The sequence below is a fragment of the Vombatus ursinus genome, unplaced genomic scaffold, assembly GCF_900497805.2.
Source record: "Vombatus ursinus unplaced genomic scaffold, bare-nosed wombat genome assembly UNPS02010219.1, whole genome shotgun sequence".
Classification (NCBI taxonomy): Eukaryota; Metazoa; Chordata; class Mammalia; order Diprotodontia; family Vombatidae; genus Vombatus; species Vombatus ursinus.
The window spans coordinates 9,585,951-9,610,603 of NW_020949997.1; the positions used below are offsets into that span (position 1 = coordinate 9,585,951).

General features: G+C 37.5%; 2 protein-coding genes across 6 annotated transcripts in view; one reads left to right on the forward strand and one right to left on the reverse strand.

Moving 5' to 3' along the window:
* Positions 1–272: 272 nt before the first annotated feature.
* Positions 273–17,056, reverse strand: GINS1 (GINS complex subunit 1). 2 transcript variants are annotated; one of them, XM_027853936.1, is made up of 7 exons: positions 16,885–17,056; positions 15,118–15,182; positions 12,429–12,527; positions 9,536–9,626; positions 5,963–6,079; positions 4,243–4,317; positions 273–556 (listed from the first exon to the last, which is right to left on the reverse strand). In XM_027853936.1, the coding sequence occupies exons 1-7, from the start codon at positions 16,957–16,959 to the stop codon at positions 488–490; spliced, it is 591 nt and encodes a 196-aa protein (XP_027709737.1). In that variant the 5' UTR covers positions 16,960–17,056; the 3' UTR covers positions 273–487. The 2 variants fall into 2 exon arrangements, with proteins under 2 accessions (XP_027709737.1, XP_027709738.1); XM_027853937.1 differs by lacking the exon at positions 16,885–17,056 and adding an exon at positions 16,586–16,713.
* Positions 17,057–17,610: 554 nt separating this feature from the next.
* The window catches only part of ABHD12 (abhydrolase domain containing 12), a 140,350-nt gene continuing 133,307 nt past the window's right edge, over positions 17,611–24,653 (forward strand). For 2 of the 4 annotated variants that reach the window (XM_027853900.1, XM_027853901.1), the window contains exon 1: positions 23,223–23,711. In XM_027853900.1, the coding sequence (XP_027709701.1) occupies positions 23,488–23,711 (224 nt within the window). In that variant the 5' untranslated portion in view covers positions 23,223–23,487. Of the gene's footprint in view, positions 17,681–23,221; positions 23,712–24,653 lie in introns of those variants that run through there. The other 2 variants (XM_027853905.1, XM_027853902.1) reach the window with 2 other exon arrangements.

Sequence of the window (24,653 nt, forward strand, 5' to 3'; positions counted from 1 at the left end):
AAAAAAATCATTTCATATCTTTTATACAAACTAACTTGCCATGTTAATCCTGTCCCTGAGGAGTTCTAAAACTACTTTACTGGAACATTTAAATATTAGTTTGCTTACAGTGGAATACTGATGCAACTGAATTTCTGACAGTGAGCTCTGAGGAAATGACATTAGACTGCCTAGGCTGTCAACTTAAGCTCCTTTTTAATTGGACATAAATCCAATTAAGTTTTACTTCATTTTTTTCTGTATCAAATAATAAAGAACATCATCACAACTCATTCCCAAAAGGTCATTATTTATTCCTAAGAAAAACAAACTCCAACATTTTTCTTAGCATCAGGAGTAAAAAAAATACATGAGGAAATTATACCTCAAGAAACGATCCATCTATAATTTTTAGGATCACAATGAAGGGGAGAAGGGCAGAGAGACATTTGTACTGGGTTCAACACTACACTAAAAAGAAAGTTTTCCCAAAGTTTTCAGGACACTGTTATGACAGAACATGTTCTAGGACTCCTTGTCTGATTAGTTGTTCACACTTCCATCTAGGCAAGAAATGCTGGAGAAGAAAAAGAGAAATATATTAGAAACAAAAATGAATCCTGAACTTTAATGTAGACATAAGTTTTCATATATGTAATCAGTGTGTACGAGTTATGTTTTTATCCTACAGTGTGAAACTCAAAAAACATTCCATGCATAGTCTAAATGTGTCATCTTTAATAATAACAATAAAATAACAAACCACTGTTTCCTTAGCTATCCTTCTACTATGGGACATGTGTTGTTTTCAGTTTTTTCCACTATTACAAATGGAACTGCTATAAATATATTGCACAAATAACCTATTTTTCTTTTTAGTTATGTCTTTGGGGTATTTATTTCTTAAAGTGGAATTACTGGATCAAAGGATAAGAACAATTTTTAGTTTTTGTGACACATTTTGAGAAAGTTCTCAAAATCTAAACAAGTTTAAGTGCCATCAACAATGTATAAGCATACCTGTTTCTCCCACATCCCTACTAACATGGGATTTTATCTTATTATGCAATAAAAACTTAAACTTGCTTTTAAAATTTGCATTTCTTTCATTGTCCTCTGGGCTATGCACTTTTCTATGTAAAAGACTTTCTTTTAAAAACTACAGTGCAAAGAAAGGAAGAACAACCACTGATTCACTGGATTATCAAAAATATCAACAGTTTCAAAACCAAAAGCAAAATTTATTTTAATTTTTATTCAGTTTTCACTGAACAAAATTAGTTCCAAGCAGAAATGTACTAAATTTTGGTTTTTAGTGAGGAATTCAATGAAGCAGCCTTTCACTGCAAACCAAAAAATTTGCTAGATTACATATAAATTTGAAGTAAGACATTCATTTTATGCATAGAAAAATTATGCAGTAATGCTTTTGTGGGCTTTTATAGGGGACAAGCCCCTATAAAAGAACCCTGATTGTTATCTTCTCTCTTTACCTCACACATAGACCTTAAGTCCCATTACGTTTGGTTAAGTTGTAATGCACCTTAACAAGGAGACAACTTTTCTCCTTGTCATGTTATGATTTAAGAACTAAAGATACTGGGTGGAGGAGGACAGGCAGGTAGGCAGGTAGGAGGTTGTTGAAACTTCTGAGATGTAACTTGCCCTATATCCACCCTAGGGAGAGTACTCCTGTGTCCTTACTTCTGCCTAAGTGAAGGTACCTTTAGATCTAAGTGGAAGAAAGGCACCTTAAAGGTACCAATCCCCAGGTATTCTGAATTAGGGAACACAAGGAAGTTGGAAAGAATTCTCCCCCCCCCCCCCAAATACAGGGACTTGAGCAGAGCAAAGCAGAATCAGAATCACAGTGTATATATAATTAGGAGAACAAAAATAAATACAGGAACCATAGTAGAGTTATGTACCTTACAGTTCCCTTCAGTTACAAATCTCAAAGTGCCATATGAGCAGAAAAGATCTTGATAGCTAAGAAAAATCTTACTTATTTTAAATGTAACTATATGGACCTGGAAATCAACCATTTCCAAAAATGAGTTCAGCCATATATCCAAGATGCCCCCAAACATCAAATGAAATTTTTTTAAAAATCTATTTTTATTAAAACTATGGGTTTAGTGAGATCTAAGAAACACAGGAATAGTTCCACAATGTCTGCTAGACATTAGCAGAATATACCATTCATCATAGCAAAGCGAGTTACAAGAAAGGACATTCTGGGAACAGAAATTAAACTTTTGCTATGTTGCTTTGAGATGGCTTGACTTTCCCCTAATTCCTGGGAACCAGAACTAACTCTGAGACAGGACATAAGAAATTGAGATCTTATGAAAGCATCAATCATTCTCTACTTTTTGTACATTTGGCATGGCTTATTCTAAGACAAGACTTGAAAGTAATTTTTTAGACTGCTTACAATATGAGTCTTTGGTTGTAGCCCCAAGTTCTCCGGTTTTCAAAAATGATCATCTTTATTTAGTGGAGTTATTTAAAACCTTAATGGTATTAGCAAAACCAAAATCTAATAAACATGGCCTCTTATTTACCCTGCCTAGATGAAAACCAAATAAGCCACATGATTGTGAAGCATATTTGCTGTACTATACATATGAAACTGTATAATTACTAGCTTACTGTCAGTTGGCACTGGCTGGTAAATACCAAGGGGGAGGAAATGAGAGAGATGCTAATTATTTTGCATCTTTTGTATTTCCTAAGTATTTAAATATGCTATATTAATGTGGCCAGAGAAACATTAAAATTAAAGAAATGTAGTTTTTTATGTCACGTTATTAAATGAGATAATGTTTATAAAGCACTTGGCATTATAAATGCCAGATACTTATTCCCTTCCCTTGTTACTAATATGAACTGCTGTATTTGGGTGGAGAAGTCTTAAGACTTTAAGGCACATCTAGATTCCTTATAATGAAAAATTCGGTGCAAATTTTATCACCACAATTTATATTTTTCTCCCTTTTGTTTTTAACTAATATCATCAACTCTCAATATCTGTATTCTTTTCCCCCTAGAAATTCTTGGTAAATATTTCCATTTGAGGCTATAAAACTATTCCTGAAAAACAGAAATTCCTTTACCAGCTGTTCTGTGTACACCCCCTTCCCCTGCTTGTTAAAAATGCACATTCTGGATCTATTATCATATGGTTTTGTTGTTCTTGTTATTAATGTAGGATATTGTGTTTTCAGTTTTCCTAATATCGAACCAACTCTGAACTCCTAATATAAATCCAACTGGTCAGAGTATATAATCATTATGATATGGTTTCTATAGCCTTGGTGCTAATATTAAAATTTTTTCCATCAGTTTTCTAAGGGTACTGAACTATAGCAATGGTTCTTAACCTCTGAAGTGTCATAGACATCTTTGGCAGTGGTGAAGCCTATAGACTATTCTCAGAATGTTTTTAAATACATAAAATAAAGTACATTGAATTACAAAGGAAACCAATTATGTTGAACTATATTGATGACTGAAATATATTCATGATATATGTCATAAATATGTTGGTATATAATACATTAATGTCAATGTATTTACATAGTAATTTAAAGTATATGTTTATTTTATGCATGTATGTATGTACACATATACATACAAACAAGTTCCTGGACTCTGTGTTAAAAACCTCTGGTCTACAGTTTTTGTGACATAACATTCAAAATGAAGAGATATGCTTTCAAATATAGCTAATGTGAGATTTTGTTTTGCTTGGCTAAGTATATTTATTACAAGAGTTTTGCTTTGCTTTTCAGCGAGATGAAGAGGTAGGAAGGAGAGAAAATAAATACTTGTGAATTAGAAAAATAATTAATTACAAATGTGTATCTCTCCTGCAGCAGTTTCAAGACAAGACAAGGATTCTCACTTAACTTTTAAAGATGCTTCTTAAGTTAAGGCTCAAGTTAACACTGAGGAACAAGCAATAATAATTTACCCTCTGTGAAGGTTCTGTTGATTGCTTAAGATAATAAAAACCTGCCTATTCTATGCTTTATTATCATTGATATTAAAGTAAATCAAGTATTAATATTCTTTTTCTACTATTTGCAGCATTTTTTCCCAATTCCTAGAAAATATAAAAGAGGGGAAGATAATTATAATACATGGGTCTTAAATAGTAATCATAAAAGCCAAGCTTAGTTCCTCACTGTTGTGATTGCTTTTCTCAGTCTCTATTTTTCTAAGATTTAATGCAATTTGTCTTATTATAAGAAATACCTGGCTATTTTTTTTCAATAAAACTGAAGTTCCATCATCAACTTCAAACTCTCCATAGTCTTTTAGACACCGCACCTGAAATGGAAGAACCTCAAATTTTTTATTCAAATTACACTTTTCTCATTAGTTAATTAGATACCACTTTATACAAACTTTGCTCTATCCCTCACTGCTCCCTTCTACCCCTCCTCAACTGAACTCGCCAACGGCCCAATCTAAAGCTGCCCGCCCTTTTCATTATGTTCTCTGAAGTATGTGTTCAGTAGGTAACAAATTTGCTTTCATCTTAAATATTTTAATTTCTACTCCTCTCATCTTCTGGCTCCCACTGAGACCTGATGATACAGCCTCCTTGGCCTCTCTTTCCAGCACTGGTTATACTTTCATCCATTCCCCTCCCCCACTCATTGATTGAGGTGGGGGAGTTCAAATCCTCCTTGTTCCCCACCCACTTCAATGTTCTCCCTTCACCTCCATCACACAGCAACCTCCCCTCCATTGTGGTTAACTCAATTTATGTCTACCACCCAATCACAATTCTGGTAGCTAACCTAAAAGGGGTGGGCATTAGCACCTGAGGGGACCAGGAAAGGATCCTGCAGAAGGTGGACTTTGAGATGGACAGTGAGGGGAATAAGCAAGAAGTTCTTGACAGTAAGGCCAAGTAAAGCAAAAGAAAGGGAGCTCTGCAGTGAGCTGTGCCACCCCAACACCAAACAGAGTACACTGGCAGGCAGGGGAAGAGAGTGGGGTGAGGTACAAGAGAAGGTGTGGTGAGGGCGCCGAGCACAGTATAAGGCAGGAACAGGAACCAACTGGGATTTGATCTGGTTCTACTAGAAGGTCCTAATCCACTGACTTGGGAATGCTTGTAGCATTCTTTTCAAGGTCCTTTTCAAAGGATCATAGATTTACAGCTGGAAAGGAATTTAAGCATGAGATAGTACAACCCTTCAAGTTACTAATGAGGAAACTGAGGCCACATTAGGTGACTTGCCCTAAGTCATAATACTGACTTTTATAAGCTTTTTTTTTTTTTAATGAAGTCTTCCACAGAATGTTAAGTATGCTCTCTGGCAATCTCTTAGCATATGGAGAGGTGAGGGATTTTCTTGTCAGCTCTTTGCTAACCTCTTGGCTGGAAAAAAGAATGTACAGAGCAGATTCCCCCAAGCTAATGAAAGCCCTGATGACATTCCTGATACAGCAACATGGAAGAAGCAGAAAGTATTTTACTTCCTTTGGGAGGACACACAATCCAATGAATTGTGATCAGGAATAAACTACTTTGTCTTCAAGTCACTGAGAGCTTTATGGGATTTCTCCCAGTTGTATTTCTCTAACTCTCAAGGGAAGTCAGAGGCCTTTCAAAGCTTTCTCTACATGATTTGTGGCAGAGCAGATTGAGAGCTGGCCTCAGAGCCAGAAGACTTTCGTTCAAATCACTTAATGTTTCCACTCTCCCAAGTTACTCTATTAAGACTGTAAATTACTGAAAAGTTGTTACTCTTCATTGGTTTCTTTTTTAAACATTCCCTAAACTACTGACATCACTGATCTGAACAATAAAAAATTTACCACACACTCAATAACTTCTTTATAATTTTCCTATGACATCCAGCCTAGACTACAAACTACAGTTTGAAAAATAATACTTCAGAATTGAAGTACTTTAGAATAAGCCTCTAACATAGATGGGCACTTGAAAAGTTGCACTTACCTCAATGTACAGGCTCTTAGGGGGTTTCATATCTTGTGTAATATCTAATCCTTCATCTCCACCCAAACATCTCATGTATGTAGCAAGAGACTTTTTATAGCGATTGAACCATTCTATCTGAAAACAAATAGAAATATTAATCTTGCAATTACATGTGAAAGATAAACCTCCTATTCCAAAGAAGACAGAGCTTCACTATGGCCTAAGTGAAATGAAAACCAGTTCCTAGACTCTTGGGAAATAAATGTGCTTTTTGAATCATAACCTCTTTTAAAATTTTGTGTTCTAAAATATGACCACTAGACATGTTTAGAGATGGAAGTTCTGAAGCAATTAAAACATAAAGATCTCTCCCTCTTTGTATTTCCTGCCTCCTAATTACTGTGATTTGACTGAGAGCACTAAACAGACTTCCAAAGGAATACTAAGAAAAATAAAAAGGAATTTTGATAATGGAGAACAGTCAGATGGAGCAAAATTCAACTTCATTCTGAGGTGAGAAGCTAATATTAAACTGCACATAATCTACCCATCAAAAATCAAGCATGAAAGAAAAATCACTAATAGCTTTAAAGACCACCAACATCTATTTTTATTATCTCCTATTTGGAGGACTTAATATTCACACAGGCAATGAGACAATTCAAAAAAGGAATTCTTGGAAAATATTAAAAAGAAGTCAAGCTTTTTTAACTCTTATTTTTAAATAAGGTAACATTTTTTAATAAGGTAACATTAGTGATTGAGTAGCATTAGGCTGTAACTTCTACATGTGGTATATGCTTTCAACAGGAAGCATCCTTCATTAAGAGTTTTATTGAAGCATTTGCTCCCTGGTGATTGATGTTAGTCCTTCATTTTAGCTTTTTGCCTTGGCTACTCTATGTTTTGCTTTTTACTCTTCAATACCTAGATTTGAGTGATACAGAAACACAACCATGAGAATCCACACCAGCTGGTATTCTTCAGTGAGCTGTCAAAAATGCCCAGAAATTTAAATAATTACCAATGACTTCCTGCTTAGCTATTAAATTTTTTTTTCTTATCATAGGCTTAACAAGCATCAACAAACATGAACATTTCAATATACAAAGAAAAGAAAGTATATAATGCTTAGCCCTTTCTGAAAATATGCTTTGGTCCTTAAGCCTAAATGGTTACAAGAAGCAGAGAAGCATCCTTTAATATATTTTAAAACTAAAATGAGCAATTCACATAATAACATGTAGTTACTCTATTTGTGGAGATCAGAGCCCTTTTGTAGGATTCTTTAATTTTTTATTCTGATTTTTAAAAATCCTTAGTAAGAAAATAAAGGCTGGTGGTGCACTGTTAATTGATCCACAACTACTCTGGAAAGCAATTAAAAGAAAGTGACTAAAATATCCAAACCCTTTGATCCAATGTTCCCACTACTAGGCATATATCCTAAAAAGGTCAAAGATAGAAAGGTCTTATATATGTCAAAATATTTACTTATAGCATTATTTTTTGTAGTGGCAAAAAAATGGAAAAAGAGTAGATGTCTATTTATTGGGGAATGGGCGAATAAATTACGGTACATGAATGTAATAGAATATTACTGTATTCTAAGACGTGATGAATATAAAAAACACCAAAAAGAATGAGAAAATTTAAATGAACTGTTACAAAATGAAGTAAGGAGAAGCAGGATATACAATGATTATAAAAATATAAATGGAAAGAACAAAAAAAAGTTGAAACCAAAAGCTATATAATTATAATGATCAAACTTAGCACTGATGAAATGATATTAGAATATACCTCCTTTTCTTTTTTGAAGAGATGGGGGACTATTCTTGTGCATATATTATGGATTCAACTGATATGTTGGTTAGTTTTGCTGAACTTTTAAAAAAAATGTCCCTTTTTTATTCCTTCTTATAAGGGATAGGTTTCTCGGCAGGAAAAGACAGGAGGATATATTAGAAGATTTAAAACAAATATATCAATATATTTTTAAAAGGAAATTGGGGTGGGGTAGCTAGCTGGGGCAGTGGATAGAGCACCGGCCCTGGATTCAGGAGGACCTGAGTTCAAATCCAGCCTCAGACACATAACACTTACTAGCTGTGTGACCCTGGGCAAGTCACTTAACCCCACTGCCTAACACCCCCCCCCCCCAAAAAAAGGAAATTGGGGGCAGGCATTAATAATTTTTTACAAATACAAGTAAAGGCAGTAACATACACTGCAGTTCATTGCAAAATGAGTCACACTATCTGGAAAAACCCCCAACAATCTGTAGTCATTCAAATAAATTATTCTAGTCACTCATCATAAACATTGCTCCTATTACTCATCTCCCCAAATTAGGAAGGGTTGTCCTCAAGACTAGAAGAAATTTATGCCACATGTGAAATTGACTTACATAAGACATATGTAATATGAATGGGGATGTAAATTTACAAACTTGGATATAAATGTCTTAATTTTCACTATTGTCTGATAAGATAATTAGCTGTCATCTAGTGATGACATATAGATCACACTAATTTCAATAAGTAAAAAAGTAGAGATTTCAAAATAGCAGAATCAGATCTAATATTCAGGTAAAGTAAGTTCATTTTATACTGTTACTGGAAACTGTTAACTTAGCTATAAAATGATATAAGAGGGGCAGCTACGTGGCCAGTGGATGGAACACTGGCCCTGGAGTCAGGAGGGTCTGATATTTACTAGTTATATGACCCTGGGCAAGTCACTTAACCCCAATTACTTGCAAAAAAACAAATCAAAGTCCCCCAAAATGCCATATGAGATGAAAAAATTAAAACAGAACCCACCAAAAATGCAACCATTTCAGAGCTACATGGTAAGCATGAGGAAAAGGTTTCTAAATGCTCATTTATCTGTTAAATGGCTAAGACAAAGGAATATATTAGATAGTGATTCACTATCAAAAAGCATAGAAGCTATGTGATATAATGTTAAACCATCCCAATTTTCATTACAAATAAATATATCACTTACTAAGGCAAATATACATATATAAGGCAGCAAGGTGGTGCATTAGATAAAACACTGGACTTGGATCCAGGAAGTTCTGAGTTCAAATGCAGCCTCAGACACTATCTGTGTGACCCTGGGCAAGTCATTTAACTTGTTTGCCTCAGTTTCCTCATCTGTAAAATGTGGACAGTAACACCCAGGGTTGTTGTAAGGATAAAATGAGATATTTGTAAAAAAAAGACAAAAAACAAAACATTTTGAAAACCTTAAAGTGCTACTTATATAAACGCTAGTATTATGACTATTTATTGAAACGCTTTGAAAAATCCAGACATGCCAAATCAATAGAATTAATCAAATTCCATTCATACCTTTAAAATCTTGTTAATTATTTCTAATAAGCAGTATAACCAGCCCCGTTTTTTGAACTATAAACCAGGAGAGTTTTCCACATATAATCTTGTTTTCGTTTGTTTCCATAAAGTATACTGTATAAATTCAGCCTCAGAATTGCTTACTTACAAATGTGAAAAATGACCAGTAACCACTGTCTTACCAGGATAATACAGTCACATAATGGTGACAATAGATCTGACTTACTTCTTCAGCTGACATGTGAAACCTCAGCGTGTTTGGCAAGACACTGCCATATTCCCACCTGAGAGCTCTAATCCGAAGCAATCGATCATACCTAGAACATTAGAAAGATTTTCAGAATTTAAAAAAAAAATTATAGAGAAACAGATTGACAAAAATAACAAGAACTATGAAAAACAAAATTGACAAAAAGGAACTAGCACTATCAGATCTCTACAGGCTTAGAGGTACCCTCGCTCACCTGGGTTTCTGTACTGACCTCCACTTCTCATATTAGGGTCTTCTGGATTTCTGAAGGTCGAAGCACTGGGTCTTCAAGCCTCTCTGTGGCATATTAGGGCCGTGTTAGAGACCTCAGAGTCCCTGGGCCTTGTGTGTACTATTTGAACCACTAAGGGGGTTGCTGCCACACCATGCTGGTTGTGGTATCCAAGGTAGTTACCCTGGGACTTCCCGACCACCTTGTGGCTTTCTGACCTCCCTATCTAACTTTCTGAGGGAGTCTTCTGTTCTTGCTTCCTCTGTACAAAGTGCAGGCTACACGCGTCTGTGGTTGAGTTGGGAGGCTGGCAGCTCATCAGTGCTGGCTTGGGTAGTGGCCTTTTCTCTGCTGTCTGTGGGCTTCTGGCTTACTTTTTGTGTAGTTATGGAGTAGGAAATGTTACTTACTGTAGTTTCTAACTGATTCTTGATCATTGTTTTGATCTGGTACCAATTTTGGGTTTTTGCTGGAGGAGGTTTGTGGAGCCCAGGTAGTCTCCCTCCTATTCAGGCAGCCATCTTGGCCAAAACTAACACAATAGGTTTCCTGCCCCAGCTCTCCCCACTTAAAAGCCATCTTGAACTCGGTTGACTTTTCTAAAGCATAGGTCTGACCAAGTCATCTATCCATTCAATAAATGCCAACAGCTCCTATTACTGACAGGGTAAGATATAAAATGCTCTGCTTGGTGTTTAAGACTCTTTAAACCTGATCCCTTCTGACCATTCCAGTCTTGTTGTATTTTCCTCCCCTCCATGCACTCTGTGATCCAGCTATTTTGATCTGCCTGCTGCTCCTCACACATGACAGTCCATCCTCCATCTCTAGGCCTTTGGACTAGCTATCCCCCATTCCTGAAATGCCCTCCTTCTTCACTTCTACCTCAGTTTCCCTGGCCATCTTGAAGATTCAACTCAAATGCCACCTTCTGTAGAAAATCTTTCCTAGCCCCCCCCCCATCTGCTGGTGAGGATTTCCTCTCTGATAGTGTCTTTCATCTACTCTACACTGTTATTTACATATTTAGTTACATGCTATCTCCCACATTAGTATAAGAGCTCCTTGAAGGCAGCTCTCAGGTCTTTGCCTTTCTTTATATCCTCAGTGGAGAGCACAGTGTCTGGCTCATAATAATTAATAAACATCTGTTGACAAAATAAGGAGAAACAGGTAATCTAATATATCAGTTGCTTTAAAGAAATCTGCAATTAACAAACACCAAATAAGATGAGCGTTTCTATATACAAAGCAGAACAGAAAGATTACACATGCAGTCTTAAATTTGCACCATGCATAGCTATCCTAATATGTCATCACATTTTGAAGAGAAATATGCAGTAGGAATCATAAAACTGACCATACCTTCCAAACTAGCTATCTTACTACAACAATTATATCCTAAAAGCATCCAAAAAAGGTGGGGGAGGTCTATCTATACCAATATATTCATATTGATTCATATTGGTTCTATTTGTAGCAGCAAGAAAAAAGGGAAACAACAGTATGTCTAACAATTGGAGAATGGACAATAAATTATGGCTTATCAATATAATGTGCTGTGCTGCCCGTCAAAAACAATGAGACATACAATGGTTTATGAAAAAAATCTGCATAAAATATGCAAAATAAAAACAACTAGACTGCATTCCCAATGACCACACTATCAACAAAATTACAGATAGATGAGAAAGAAAACAAAGCCCAAAGTAGTGGAACTTTGGACAGACTTAGAAGGAAGGGAAGGGAGAACAAAAACATGTTTTGCTTTTTCGGTTCTACCTTGTAAAATGCCTTTTATGTAAGATTTTCATGTTTTCATGTAAGATTTTAATACCTTATTTTGTATATTCGATTAAAATTTTTTTGTTAATATTATCAAGTTCACAATTTAAAAATTTTTTAAAGATATTCTAGCTCTTACAGATGAAAACAAATAAATTAAGGACTAGGAAGGGTGGCATGACAGTAAGAGCAGTGGATTTGGAACTGAAGGACCTAGAATCCAGACCTCGCTCTGCTACTTACCACCTGTGTCTCCTTAAGTTACCTTAAGTAACTTAACATCTCCAGACTTTCGAGTCCTCGTCTACAAAATGAGGGACTAACTGATCTTCAAGGTACATTCCAGTTCTAAATTTATGAACCTATGATGAAAGAGCTGGAGGGCTTAATCTATGAAATCACATGGAAAATCTCTTTTGCTTCCCTGCTACAAGAAAGAAATCTGTATTCTACAATGATCTAAGACAACTCTGAAGGACTTATGATGAAAAATGCTATCTACTTCCACAGAAAAAACTGATGGAGTCTGAATGTAGATTGAAGAATTTTTGAAACTTTATTTTTCTTGGGGTTTTTTTTTTTTGGTTTGTGTTTTCTTTTGCAACACGGCTAATGTGGAAATATGTTTTCCATGACTGCACATGTATAACCTATATCAAATTGCTTGCCTTTCAAGGAGGGAGGGAAAAGGGAAGGAGAAAATTTGGAACTCAAAATTTAAAGAAAAAAATGAATGCTAAAAATTATTATTACATGTAATTGGAAAAAAATAAAATATAAACTCATAAAAAGGCATCTGTATTCTATCTATAAAGGTTATAAAAACACATTAATTTTCACCAAGAAACTTACAAATATGCAACTATGCAACGTCGATTTCTCAGCAAAGAACTATGTCGAAATTTGATTGTCGGAATTAAGTCACTTCGTCCATCTGACTTAGTCTCATTTCTGATAATAAAAATTCAAAGGAAAAAAAGAAAATCAATACATACATATTTTAGAGTAAGAAGTATATATTATCCAATGACTTTTACTAAAACTGTCCTTTCAATGTCAGTCACTTTTAGACTTATTCTATCATGAGTTAGTCAACTTAAATAATTGCCATATATCAAAGACTTTGTAGATTATTTCAACTTTCCTGACAGTTCTCATAAGATTAAAAATGAAAATTAAATCATAGGTCTAAGGCCATACCAAGTAATTTTATTCCACTTAGCATATTCTATCTTAACTATTTTAAAAAACTGTTTATGCAATATAGCACTGCTTTATGCTCTTATTGCTACATGAAGATAGGATTAGCATTATGATAGAGAATAATTTATAGATTTTTATTGTATGAAGTAATTTATTGCTGTGAGAAATGATTATTTATCTCTTGTATTAATAACTAATTATTATATTAGGACCAAGGTTTTTCCCCGTTTCTACTTCCTCATCCGGAAATCAACTAGGGTGGGAAATTTTAGGCATAGATTTATCCAGGCCAAGATCTAATCAGAGAATCAGAGAAAGTAAAAGAAATTCTAAGTCTGGGCTAATGGGGGAATTTCTGCTCAGACAGATCTGGGAAGTGCTGATTCTCCCTTTTGTCAGACAGATGATATAGAAATTGATAAGTCTCTTTGGCCAAGATTTGGGTGACCCACATCATGTACCCCAAGACCCTCATTGTAATATAGCCCACTCTCTCATTGTAATATCATCCTCTCATTAACTATTAACCAATAACGGTTGATTGCCACTCTCAGGAACACCTGTTCTTCGAAGGGCATATAAACTGTGAGTCCAGCACCATGATGGGTCTTTGGTCTATGAGAGATGGCCAAATGACCATCCTTTTGCTAATAAACATGCTGGCCTTATTAATAAAATTATTAAATTACCCAGAAATCATGTTTCTCATAACTTTTTTAAAAGTCATATTATAAGGACATATTTGGATTATAGCACATCCAAATTTTTGTTGTAAAGAGGTTTTACTTTACTTTTAAAAGGCTACAGAGGAAAAAATATTTGAAGTCTCACTCTTAAGAAAATATGGTTAGAAACTGGGCAACCACCACAAAACCTCCTATGTGAAGACTGGAACATAATTAAGAAATCAGAGAAAGAACAAATTTAAAAGTGCTTTTTTAAGCCTGTCACACTCTCTTATTAGAAACACAGTAATGCCCTTTATTTGGAAGGGGGTGAGGATACTTTTTTTTTTTTTTTGGTGAGGCAGTTGGGGTTAAGTGACTTGCCCAGGGTCACACAGCTATTAAGTTTCAAGTGTCTGAGGCGAAGTTGAACTCAGGTCCTCCTGACTCGAAGGGCGGAGCTGTATCTCCTGCACCACCTAGCTGCCCTGGGGATACTTTTTATTATGAAAAAAGGAACCAACTGTTACATTTTCTCTACTTCTAGAAGGCATACATGGTTCCTGCATTGTTCACAAGATGTGCTATTATGATTTTTTATATATTTCAAATAAACTACTCTCATCAAAGAGTTCTTTATAAAGGAAAGACAAAGAAGCTATAAATAAATATGCTTGGGAGATTAAAAGCTAATGGATTATTGCTGACAGATTATTTAAAACTACCAACCTTAACACCTTTACCCACCTATAAAATTTTCACCAATCACACTCATGTTTAACAGCAGCATTGAAACATCTGATAACTGTGAATATGAGTAGCTTTAAGAACTACTGTTCTACACTTTGACCCTCAGAACCCACTGCTAGGCAAATTACCTTAAGAAATTATAAAAAAGAAAGAAAATTCATATATATCCACATATCCATTGCAGCATTTTCTGTAGTAGAACAGAACCAGAAAAAAAGTAGATAGAAGAATGGCTAAACCAACTGTACATGAATGTAATGGAATATTAATGTGTCTTAAGAAATAGTGAAATCATAGAAGCAAGGGAAGATTTATATAAATTGATGCAGAATGAAGCAGAGACCATGAAAAACAACATATAAAACGGCTGTAAAATTATAATGACCAAGGCTAGCCCTAGAGAAGAGCTGAAAAAAAAGAACTTTTTTTTTGCATTAGTGGGGGAGTATGAGTATATAATATTTAATATACTGTCAGACATAGTGAATGTAATGTATTGGGTGGATTTTTTTTGTAACTACTTCTTTCTTCTTTTTGAATATTCTGAGAGGAAGCTCTCTGCAGGAACAGAGAAAAGGAATATATTTGGAAATTAATGTGATATAAAAAACAAAAAGCATCAATAAAAATAAGATCAATTATTTCTTTAAAGAATTGTCATTTAACCACTAATTTTTACTTGCTTATGGCTTCACTTACTTTGGAGTAATATAAATTTCTCTTACAGCAAGGTCGTAAATTAATATTAATTTGCAAAGAGGGTATAGTGTGATAAATTTCATGAAGGACTATGCAATTTAATGGATGGGTTAAAATTATAAAATATTAATATAAATTAAAATTATAAAATTATTAAAATATTGATATTGTATCAATTCTTTCAAAATACTTTTTAACATTTTCACTAATACAACACAACTTACACATCAGACTGGTTCTGTTCATACAAAGCTTTCATCTCTTCCAGAACTTGCCTGATTCCATCATCCTAAAATATATAAATTAATTTTGAAATGCATTCATTCATTCTTCAAAAGTAAAATTCAAACTAATGTCGAATATTTCACAGGCATATTTATGCACTTTTATTTTACATACACATCTCATCAAAAATCAGTATTCCTACAAAAGCTTTGCAGATGAAGTGACTCCACTAGTTATATGAAATAATACTGTTACAAGGCTTTTATGACAAAACAAAAGTAACAAAGTTTCAAAAACAAATGTAACAGACCTGTGGACTTAACAGTCACCTGACTTACAATAAGCTTAAATATTTTATATATTTCCTCACAATACCAAATATTAGATTTTGAAATTTTAACACCATTAAAATGTATGGCTAAGAAATATACTGTATATTTGTCTAAATCTGCTGTATATTTTAAAAACATATTCTCTGGAAAGCATCAGTATAGCTCTTAGAATTATGTTAATATAGAAAGGATTTCTTTTTTTCCCAGGAGGAAAAAAAGCAAACAAAATGAAGTACAAAGCTAAAGATAAGAGGTTGCTCTTTCCTCCATAACTCTTTTTCATAGGTCAAAACACATCTAAATATATTGCTTGGTGGGTTATCACTAAGACTCGAGGCCTAGCTTCTGAGAATACATTGCATGGGTAAATCAGAACTTTCCCTTTCTTCCCCAACAGTCTCCTAATCAAAAAATAAACCACTAAACTAAGTCTTAAAGAGTCATATCATAAGTTGTCAGAGTTTTCAGGGGTTTTAGGGATCATCCAAAGCTCCAATCCATCCTTTAGAGTCTAATTCAGAGTTCATTCCTCCATGAAGACCCCTATGATTCCATATCTATATCTATCTATCCATCTCTCCATCCATCCATCCATCCATCCATCCATCCATCCATCCATCCATCTATCTCTTCAGGCACATGCCTTTTTTTTTTTTGCTGATAAAGACACTGAGACACAGAGAAGTCAGAGCCTGGACTAGAACCTGGATCTTCTGACTAGTCCAGTAAACTTCAGAGATTCAGCATACGTTTAAAAAAAAAAAAAGGACCTTTCTATCGCTACTGCTTCCTGGAATAATTAGCCAAGAAAAAAAGGAAATCTTAAGGACTGATATTTCTGTAGAGATATACTTAGAGGCCTCGATACAACTGATCTATACTCTCCACCATCTCTTCTTCATTTATTTGGTCACTCTTCTCTTGTACGCATTGTATTATTTTTTAGCCCATCCCCTTCACACCTTTTCCTTAGGGTATTCCCTTTCCCTTACACTCTCATCTCACCTTTCATCCTCTCCTTTCTCCTGGTCCTTTCCCCGATCCAGACCCCCTGCTTTGTTCCCCATCCATCCCTCCTCCAGCTCTCCCTTCTCTTTCAAATCCTTTTTGACCAAGTCCCAAGCGCAGTTCCCACCTTCACACTCCTCCAATCCTTGGCCCAACCCAGGTCCGGACTTCTCCCAAGAACTCACTCCTTGGCCCAGTCCCTGTCCCCTCCCTTCCACCAGCCACTGGCCGTCTGGATCTCACTTTATAAGCCTACTCTCCCTTAGCTCCGAACTTGGGCTCTAGCTCCTCCCCTCTGCCACTTTGGCCCCGCCCCTGAACCCGCCTCGCTTAGACCCCGCCCCCCTCCTCCACCAATCCCGCCCCCCAGCCGCCCCGTCATTTCAACCCAGCCCCAGCTCCGGTAGCGATGTCACCCGGCCTTACGTTGAAGGCTGGGAGCTGCCCGTCGGGGGCACGGTGAAGCTCGCGGATGAGCTCGATGGCTTTCTCGCAGAACATAGCTCCGGGCGCTCAGGCCGCGAGACCCACAATAGCTTCCACCAGCGCCCGGCTGCAGCAGAACCCCCGCCGCCGTGCGGAACGCTCCTCCCTCCCTCCGACCCCGGGAAGCTGGCTTTGGCGCCAAACCCACGCCAGCCAATAGGAGCGGAGAAGAGGGGGGGGTGGAGCCCCGGCTCTTGGGCCCTCCCCTTCGCTCCCGCCCTGCTTTCCTTGACTTTCCTACGGGGTTTGGAAAGGGACATGATTCCTCAGACTTGAGAATTCGACTGCTATTCATGTTGGTCTCCGTTCTCAGCTCTTTCCAGGCCCAGGATTCTGCCCCGGAGCCGGGACATCGCGGCCTGTGTTCGCGGCCGTAAAGGGAACCCTGACTCTCGAATTTGTCCGGAGAAAAGGCAAGCAGGCGAAGCAAGGATTTAGGCCCCTCGGGCTCTGGCCTGTGTGAGAGGCAAGTCACGCTGATGCCATTTTGTTGTATCCTGCTGAACCCCGGCCCTCTCAAGCTGTCGAACGTGACCCGGCCGGCCCATTGACAAAAAGCGTGGGAATGCCGCCTCCCGCTTCTTTGTGACGTCACGAAGAGCATTGTGCTTCGCGTGGTTTGTCCACGCTGGCTGTGTGCGTTCCGCGACTGACCGACCTGCTCTGCATCGTGACCCAGCCGTTTCATCCATTGTAGTGAAATAGTGGACATCTTAATGCGCAGATTGGGATAAATGTATGGTTAGTGGGCAATTATTTTGTCCACTTTCATTTATTTGGTTTTTAGATATATATCAAGATTTCTATATTTAAGTGTTGGAGGGGTGTTTTAAGTGTCAAGTTTTTGCTTTTAAAAAAAACCAACAAAATACTTTTACAAACCTAGAGGCTTCAGTTTTTCAAAGTAGTTCCTCTCCCTACAGATTTTTAAAAATCACTGAATATTAGAGCTGAGAGGGATCTTACAGTGTTCTAGTCCAACCTCCTTCATTTTACAGAAGAAGAAACTGAAGGTTGTCATACAGTTAAGTTCCCTAATTTGACCAGGGTTTCATGGGGAATGAGTGAGTAGACCCAGCATTTGATTCCAAATATTGATGCTTCGCCAGACTGTGTATCTTACACAATTAAAGGAGAAACAGGCTTAATGAGGAAGTGACATGTCCTAGAGTGCACAATTTGCTAGTAGCAGATCTAGGATTAGAATTTGTTTCCTGCCTTAGGATCATGGGATTTAGAGGTGAAAGGAACCTTAGAGGTTATCTAGTTCTTTTTACACATGAAAAAACTAGGTGAAGTGACTTGACCAATGCAACACAGCTAGTAAATGAGAGAGTTGGGATTGAAGTCCACAGCTTCTTACTACAAATCCAAGTCAAGTCATCAAGCATTTTAAGGGTCTACTATGTGCCAGGCACTATATTAAGCACTGAGTATACAAAAGCAAAAACATTCCTGCCCTCAATGAGCTTACAATCCAATGACTGATTACCCAATCTTGAGCTGTTTCTCCTATTGCTTACATGGAAGAGAATATGTTCCAACTGGACATCAATTTGGGGCAGCTAAGTGGCCCAGGGAATAGAGTGCTGAGCTTAGAGTTAAGACTCATCATCCTGAGTTCAAATTTGGCCTCAGACACTTATTAGCTATATGACCCTGAACAAGTCACTTAATCCTCAATTTCCTCATCTGTAAAATGATCTGGAGAAGGAAATGGCAAACGACTCCAGTATCTTTGCCAAGAAAACCTCAAATGGGATCACAAAGAGTGGAACACTACCAAACAACAGACATCAATTCATTTGTGTCAAAAATGAGGGCAGCTAAGTGGTGCAGTGGATAGAGCATTGGCCCTGGAGTTAGGAGGACCTGAGTTCAAATCTGGCTTCAGACATATAACATTTACTAGCCATGTGACTCTGGACAAGTCACTTAACCCCACTTGCCTCACCAAAAAAAAAAAAAATTGATAAGTTTTACATAAAAATAATGTATCATTTGACAGGTGAAAAATAAGCAAAGGACACATTCATTTACTTTTGCTATATTAATCATTTCAAAGTTTGTTTCCATTTGAGAATATTTTAAATCAGCAAGGAGAAATGACTATTTAAAATCTACTAGGAAAAAAAATCTAGAAATTCAATAGGTCTGACTTTTTAAATTATCATTTTAATGTTTGGGAATTTTCTTGCTTAGGGAATTTGTAGAGAATCTTAGAGTAGTTCAAAACTAGGATTAGGATCTGACCTGGCTTGTCTCTTTGAACTTGGTCATTTTGTTTCTTTAATCCCCACTCTCCTTTTCTGTAAATTGAAAGGGTCTGTAGGTCCCTTTCCACCTCTAACATTCAAACTGTAAGAATCAAAATCCTATTTAATGTATCCTGGGAACAATCTCTGATTCAAGTTATCTAGGGAGCTCTGTGACTTGGTAAATAAAATCCTAAGGAGTTGCCTGTGGCAAATGGAAGTTAAATGACTTCCTCAGAGTCACAGCACTAGTGTTAGAGACTGATTTTGAACCTAGTTCTTCCTGGCTTCAGGCCTAGCACTTTATCCATTAGAACCTGTTTACTTTAATGCACGTAGTATGTTCAGCACAATTACAGAGCTGTTTGTTTTTGTTTTTCAAGTACTGTGGTTTTAACATAACTACTGAGCTGGAAAGGTTTTAAGTTTGTCCAAGAGATGGACTTTTCCCAAGACCAAAGTTCTTGAAAGGCTCCTCACCAAAGGGCTAACCCCCATGTGATGAATGTTTTGGGCCACAGAATTAGGCATGAAGAAATTATAATCTATTCTATCTGTTCTTTATTAGGGGCTAAATACCCACCTTAATGAAATCAACGATGTTTTTAAAAACAGTATTCAATTACCCTGACTGTATTCATGCTTAGCCCCACTTGGATACTTTGTTGCTCTGTTTTTAAATTACAGTAGTTAAAAAGTATAGATACTGTATAGATTTAATTTGACACTCAATAGTTTGAGAGACTTACTTTGGAAGCATAAAACTTCATAATTCTGTCCTTAAAACTTTATGATTTCCATTAACCTCACAGCCCTTTACCCAGGTGTCCACATTCATAAACAGGTGAGTGGCCAGGTTGACTGTAGCAAACTATGTTGCTTTCTTTTCAGAAATATATATAAGTGTTAGAGTATAACTTTTTCTTTCGGTTTAGTTGCATTTAATTGCAGCATTTCCAATCTCCATTGTTGTACTATTTTAAAGAATTAACAATTTGAATTTCACTAAAACATGCTTTTAAAACATAGATTAAGACATTTATATTTATTTGTGACATTTAGCAAAATTGTCAAAAAATTTTTGAATTTGAAAATATAATTAAAATGATAATTTAAAAAGAGCTATTGAATTTCTGGATGTTTTTTTCCTAGTAGATTTTAAATAGTCATTTCCCCTTGCTGATTTAAAATATTTTCAAATGGAAACAAACTTTGAAATGATTAATATAGAAAAGGTAAATGAATGTGTCCTTTGCTTATTTTTCACCTGTCAAATGATACACTAATTATTCTTAAACATAGTCACAATACACAATTTGTGACATTATCAAAAATTTTAAGTGAGTAAGAATTATCAGACATGTTGGGATTGACCATGGACTTAATTATCATATCATTTAAAGATTAAACATACTTTGAAGTTAGACTGATCAATAAGTATTAGGAAGCACTGCAGTATCCTGGGGATAGAAAGATGAAAAACAAGGTCTTCAATGAGCTTACAATCTTAGTTATATAATCATTATGAACTGTAAATTGCTTTCTTCACAAGAGTCCTGTGAAATAAAGTATTTTTATTACTGTTTTACTGAAGAGGAACCTGAGACTTATAGAGGTTAAATGTCTACTCCATGGTTACAGAGGTAGTAAGTGGTACAACTGGGAACTGAACCCAAGTCTTCTGACTCCAAGTCATGTGTTTGTTTTTTTTCCACTAGCCATCAATTCTAATTGCATTGTGAAATCAGGAGGTCTAGTACAAATGGATACACCTGAAATAATAGGCCTATAGAAAATAGTTAATAAATGAAAAGTTAATTAATTAGATATATTTTTCCTAAATGCTTGAAGCACTAGGAAATCGGCACAGTACAGTGAAAAGAATCTTTGATTTGGACTCAGAGAACCTGGTTTTGTGTGACTTTGGGCAAATCACTTAAAGTTCTCTGGGTCTCAGTTTCCTTATCAATAAAATGAGTTGATTAAACTACATGACTCTATCTAAGGTCGCTTCTACTCCAAATCTCTAATATCTAGGTAGCTCTGAAGTATTAGTGGTTTGCATACAATCACATGTAAAATAAAAATCTCAAAGTATACTTCTATAAATAAAGTCCTTATGGGACAATGTAAAAGATTATTGAATGAACCTTGATGTGGCTTTCTATATAGGTGCATATATGTAGGTGCCTAATAGTCATTTTTTGAATGAATGAATGAATGAATAACATATTTTGTTCATAGGTTTATGGCCACAGACTGGGATTCTTAAAATTTTCCATCATAGACCTTAGGTAGTTTTTGTATTTGACGTTCTAAAGAGACTGCTTTCTGAAGAAAAACAATTAGAAATGGGGGTAGAAAGATGCATAGCTAACAGCTACTGGTAGTCATTAACTGAAGGAGAGGTAAAGTTTGTATCTCTGAAACACTGGCCTGAGAACTCAGTGTTGTCTTTGAATAAGCAAGAATCTATGTCCAATACCAATATTCCAGTAACAAATGGTTAACATTAAGAACTATTTGCATTATTTTATGAGTCCTGCATTATTCATCCTGACCACTATGACAGTGAAAATAATTTTCAAGTGATTAGAAACTCATACATTTTTCAATAAAATTGGTTTTCTTTTCTTTCTTTTCTAAGGTTTGATTACAGTGGAAAGAGTGTTAGATTTGGAGTCAGAGTTCCTGGGTTCATAGCCTGCCTATTCTCTAATTTGGGAGAAATCACTTCATCTCTCTAGGGCTAAATTTCCTTATCTATATGATGAGAGGGTTGGATTAGATGACCTCTAAGGTCTCTTCAAGCCCTAAATCTAGAATTGCTTCCCTCAGAAAAGATCATTGAAATAGCTAGTATAGGGGCAGCTAGGTGGTGCAGTGGATAGAGCACTGGCTCTGGATTCAGGAGGACCTGAGTTCAAATCTGGCCTCAGACACATAACACTTACTAGCTGTGTGACCCTGGGCAAGTCACTTAACCCCATTGTCTAGCCAAAAAAAAAAATCTAGTATTGTCAGCCATCCTTTTGTGAAAGAACACGAGATTGACAATCAATTACCTTGCAGTCTAGTCCAGGTTCCGCCACTAACCAGGTGCCAGCATCTCGCCCCACAGGGTCGGCGGTTCCATCCATATCTCTCCTTTGGACCTCACTATCCTCATTTGTAAAATGGTATTAAGAGCGTGCCTCATATTTACCTAACAGGGTTGTTGTGAAGATCAATTAAGGCAATATATATATATATACACACACATATATATACACACACATATATATACACACATATATATACACATATATATATACACACATATATATAATGCTTTTCAATCCTTAAAGTCTTCCATAAATATCAGTTATTATTTATCATTTTACATTACCCTCCATGTAAGAATACTAGACAGGTAATCAGAACATATTGCATATGGTACAGGCTCAATGATTTAACTATTTGTGTGGTGTGACCTTGGAAAAGTCACTTCCTCTCAGTTTCTTCATGTGTAAAATAAGGGCGTTAAACTACAAAATTTCTAGTCCTTAATATTCTGTATTTAACAATCAAGACTTTAGAATGACCAAAAATTTAAAAAAATGCCCCTTGGGATCATTTAAGAATCAATTTGCCAGCTATAGTGAAGTAGTTGATACCTTATGCATTTATGCCTTTTCCTCTATATGCCCTTCCATGAACACGGCAAAACCCGTTCCTATTGAGCCCAAGAAATAATTAAGGTTCTCCCACCAGGTAAGGGCAGGACCTTGGTCATGGTGGACTCTGTTTTGCTCAAACCATGACACCCAAGTGAACAGCTTCGTCTTGCCTTCCGTAACATGGAAGCTGTGCTAAGTGTGCTCCGCCCAGGGCAGGAAGAGGAGGAATGAGAGTTGGAGTGGGAAGGGGGGAAGGCGTGTCCAGTGGGGAGCGGAGGAAGGGCGTTGCATGTGATTGGTGGGCGGCAGCCGGCCGGGCCCCTGCAGCTGTTCTGTAAGTAGCTGGGGCGCCGCCGGCCCCAAGTATAATGTGAGCGAGCAGAGGCGCTGGGCAGCGAGTGCCGCCGGGATTCTGACTTTGCGGCTACTGCGGCAACGGCAGCAGCAGCAGCAGCAGGGAGCCCAGGGGCTGCGTGCTGTGCAGGACTGGGAGGAGGTGGTGGTGACAAGGGTAGCGCAGGGAGGAGCCGCCGCCGCGGGAAGCCGAGGGAGGGAGGGAATAGGGAAGGATTCAGCTGCTCGGCTCGGCCGGCCTCTGTCTCTAGTATCAGGCAGCTCTGGAGCTCGGGATGAGAAAGCGGAACGAGTCAGTCGCCTTGGAGCATGAGCGCTTCGCTGCCTCTGCCTCTGCCTCCTCCTCACCTTCTTCTTCCTCCTCCTCTCCCTCTTCCCCTGCCGCCGCTGCAGCGCTGGACAAGGATTGTCGCCTGAAGAAGAACCTGCGCCTGGCGGGCAAGGGGACAAAGGAGCTGGGCTCCTCCTCCAACGCGGGCATGAAGCGGGCGTTCGGCAGGTAAGGAGGCTAGCCGCGACTCGAACCCGAGTCCATCATCCCCTCCTCCCCTCACCTTGGGGGACTGGGCCCTCGGCTCCATCCTCTCTGGGCCGCTGATCTGAAGAGCTTCCTCTTCCTCCTCCTCCTCTCAAATTGCACGGAACCGCCGACCCCGTGGGGCGAGATGCAGGCAACCTAGCGAAGCCTGATCATCCGAGTGCGCATCCCACCTTTTTACCCCTCCACTCTTCCTGCGACCTTGGCCTCGAGTTCTCCCCACGCCTCCCATCTCTTCTTTTCCTCCCGCAAGGTGAAGAGTAGTCCCAAGAGCCTGACCCTAGAAAGACAGTTTATCTCCCTTTAGTTGAGTCCTCTTGGGGGCAAGGTGGCAGCTGCTCAGGCTAGCTCGAAGCCAGAGCTCAGCATCCTCCAACCAGACTCAATCTCCTTCCTCATTCCCTACCTTTTCAAAACCCTGTGAGCTTTAGTCCAAATCCACTCTTTAAGACTGAGCTTCCATCCACCCTCTCCCTCACTTCCATGCTCAGGTAAGTTTCAAGAGATGACCAGCGCCCTTTCCCACCTCTCTCGCTGATGTGATTGCCTCTTTTTCTAAGACAGGGCTGGGGGCATGCCTTCAATTCAACTAACATTTATTAAGGGCCTTGTTTGTAGTGTTTTGCTAAGGGGATAGAAGATATTGGTGCTATACTGTTTACTATCCATTTCCCCATAGATTAGGATGTTGGGAAGGTATATTCTCAGCTCTCCAGGAGTCTGGTAATAATATCTTTGGAGTGAGATAACATGAGGGAAAAGGAACCAGCCCTTGAATCAAAGGTAGATTGGAAGGGTGACCTGGAAAAGGGGTAGAGACAGTGGTGAGTAGAGATTACTTTGGTTTAGGACAGATCCTCCCCCTCCCCCCCTTTTTAAATTCAATTATCCTTATTGTCTTGG

Bases quoted from the DNA above. Each gene is read 5' to 3' on its own strand.
- GINS1 (XM_027853936.1), bottom strand. From the start codon at position 16,959: ATGTTCTGCGAGAAAGCCATCGAGCTCATCCGCGAGCTTCACCGTGCC. The intron at 15,183-16,884 runs GTAAGGCCGGGT...TATATATTTTAG, and splicing joins GGCAGCTCCCAGCCTTCAAC to GATGATGGAATCAGGCAAGT. The intron at 557-4,242 runs GTATTTCTTATA...TTTCTTCTCCAG, and splicing joins TATTGAAAAAAAATAGCCAG to CATTTCTTGCCTAGATGGAA.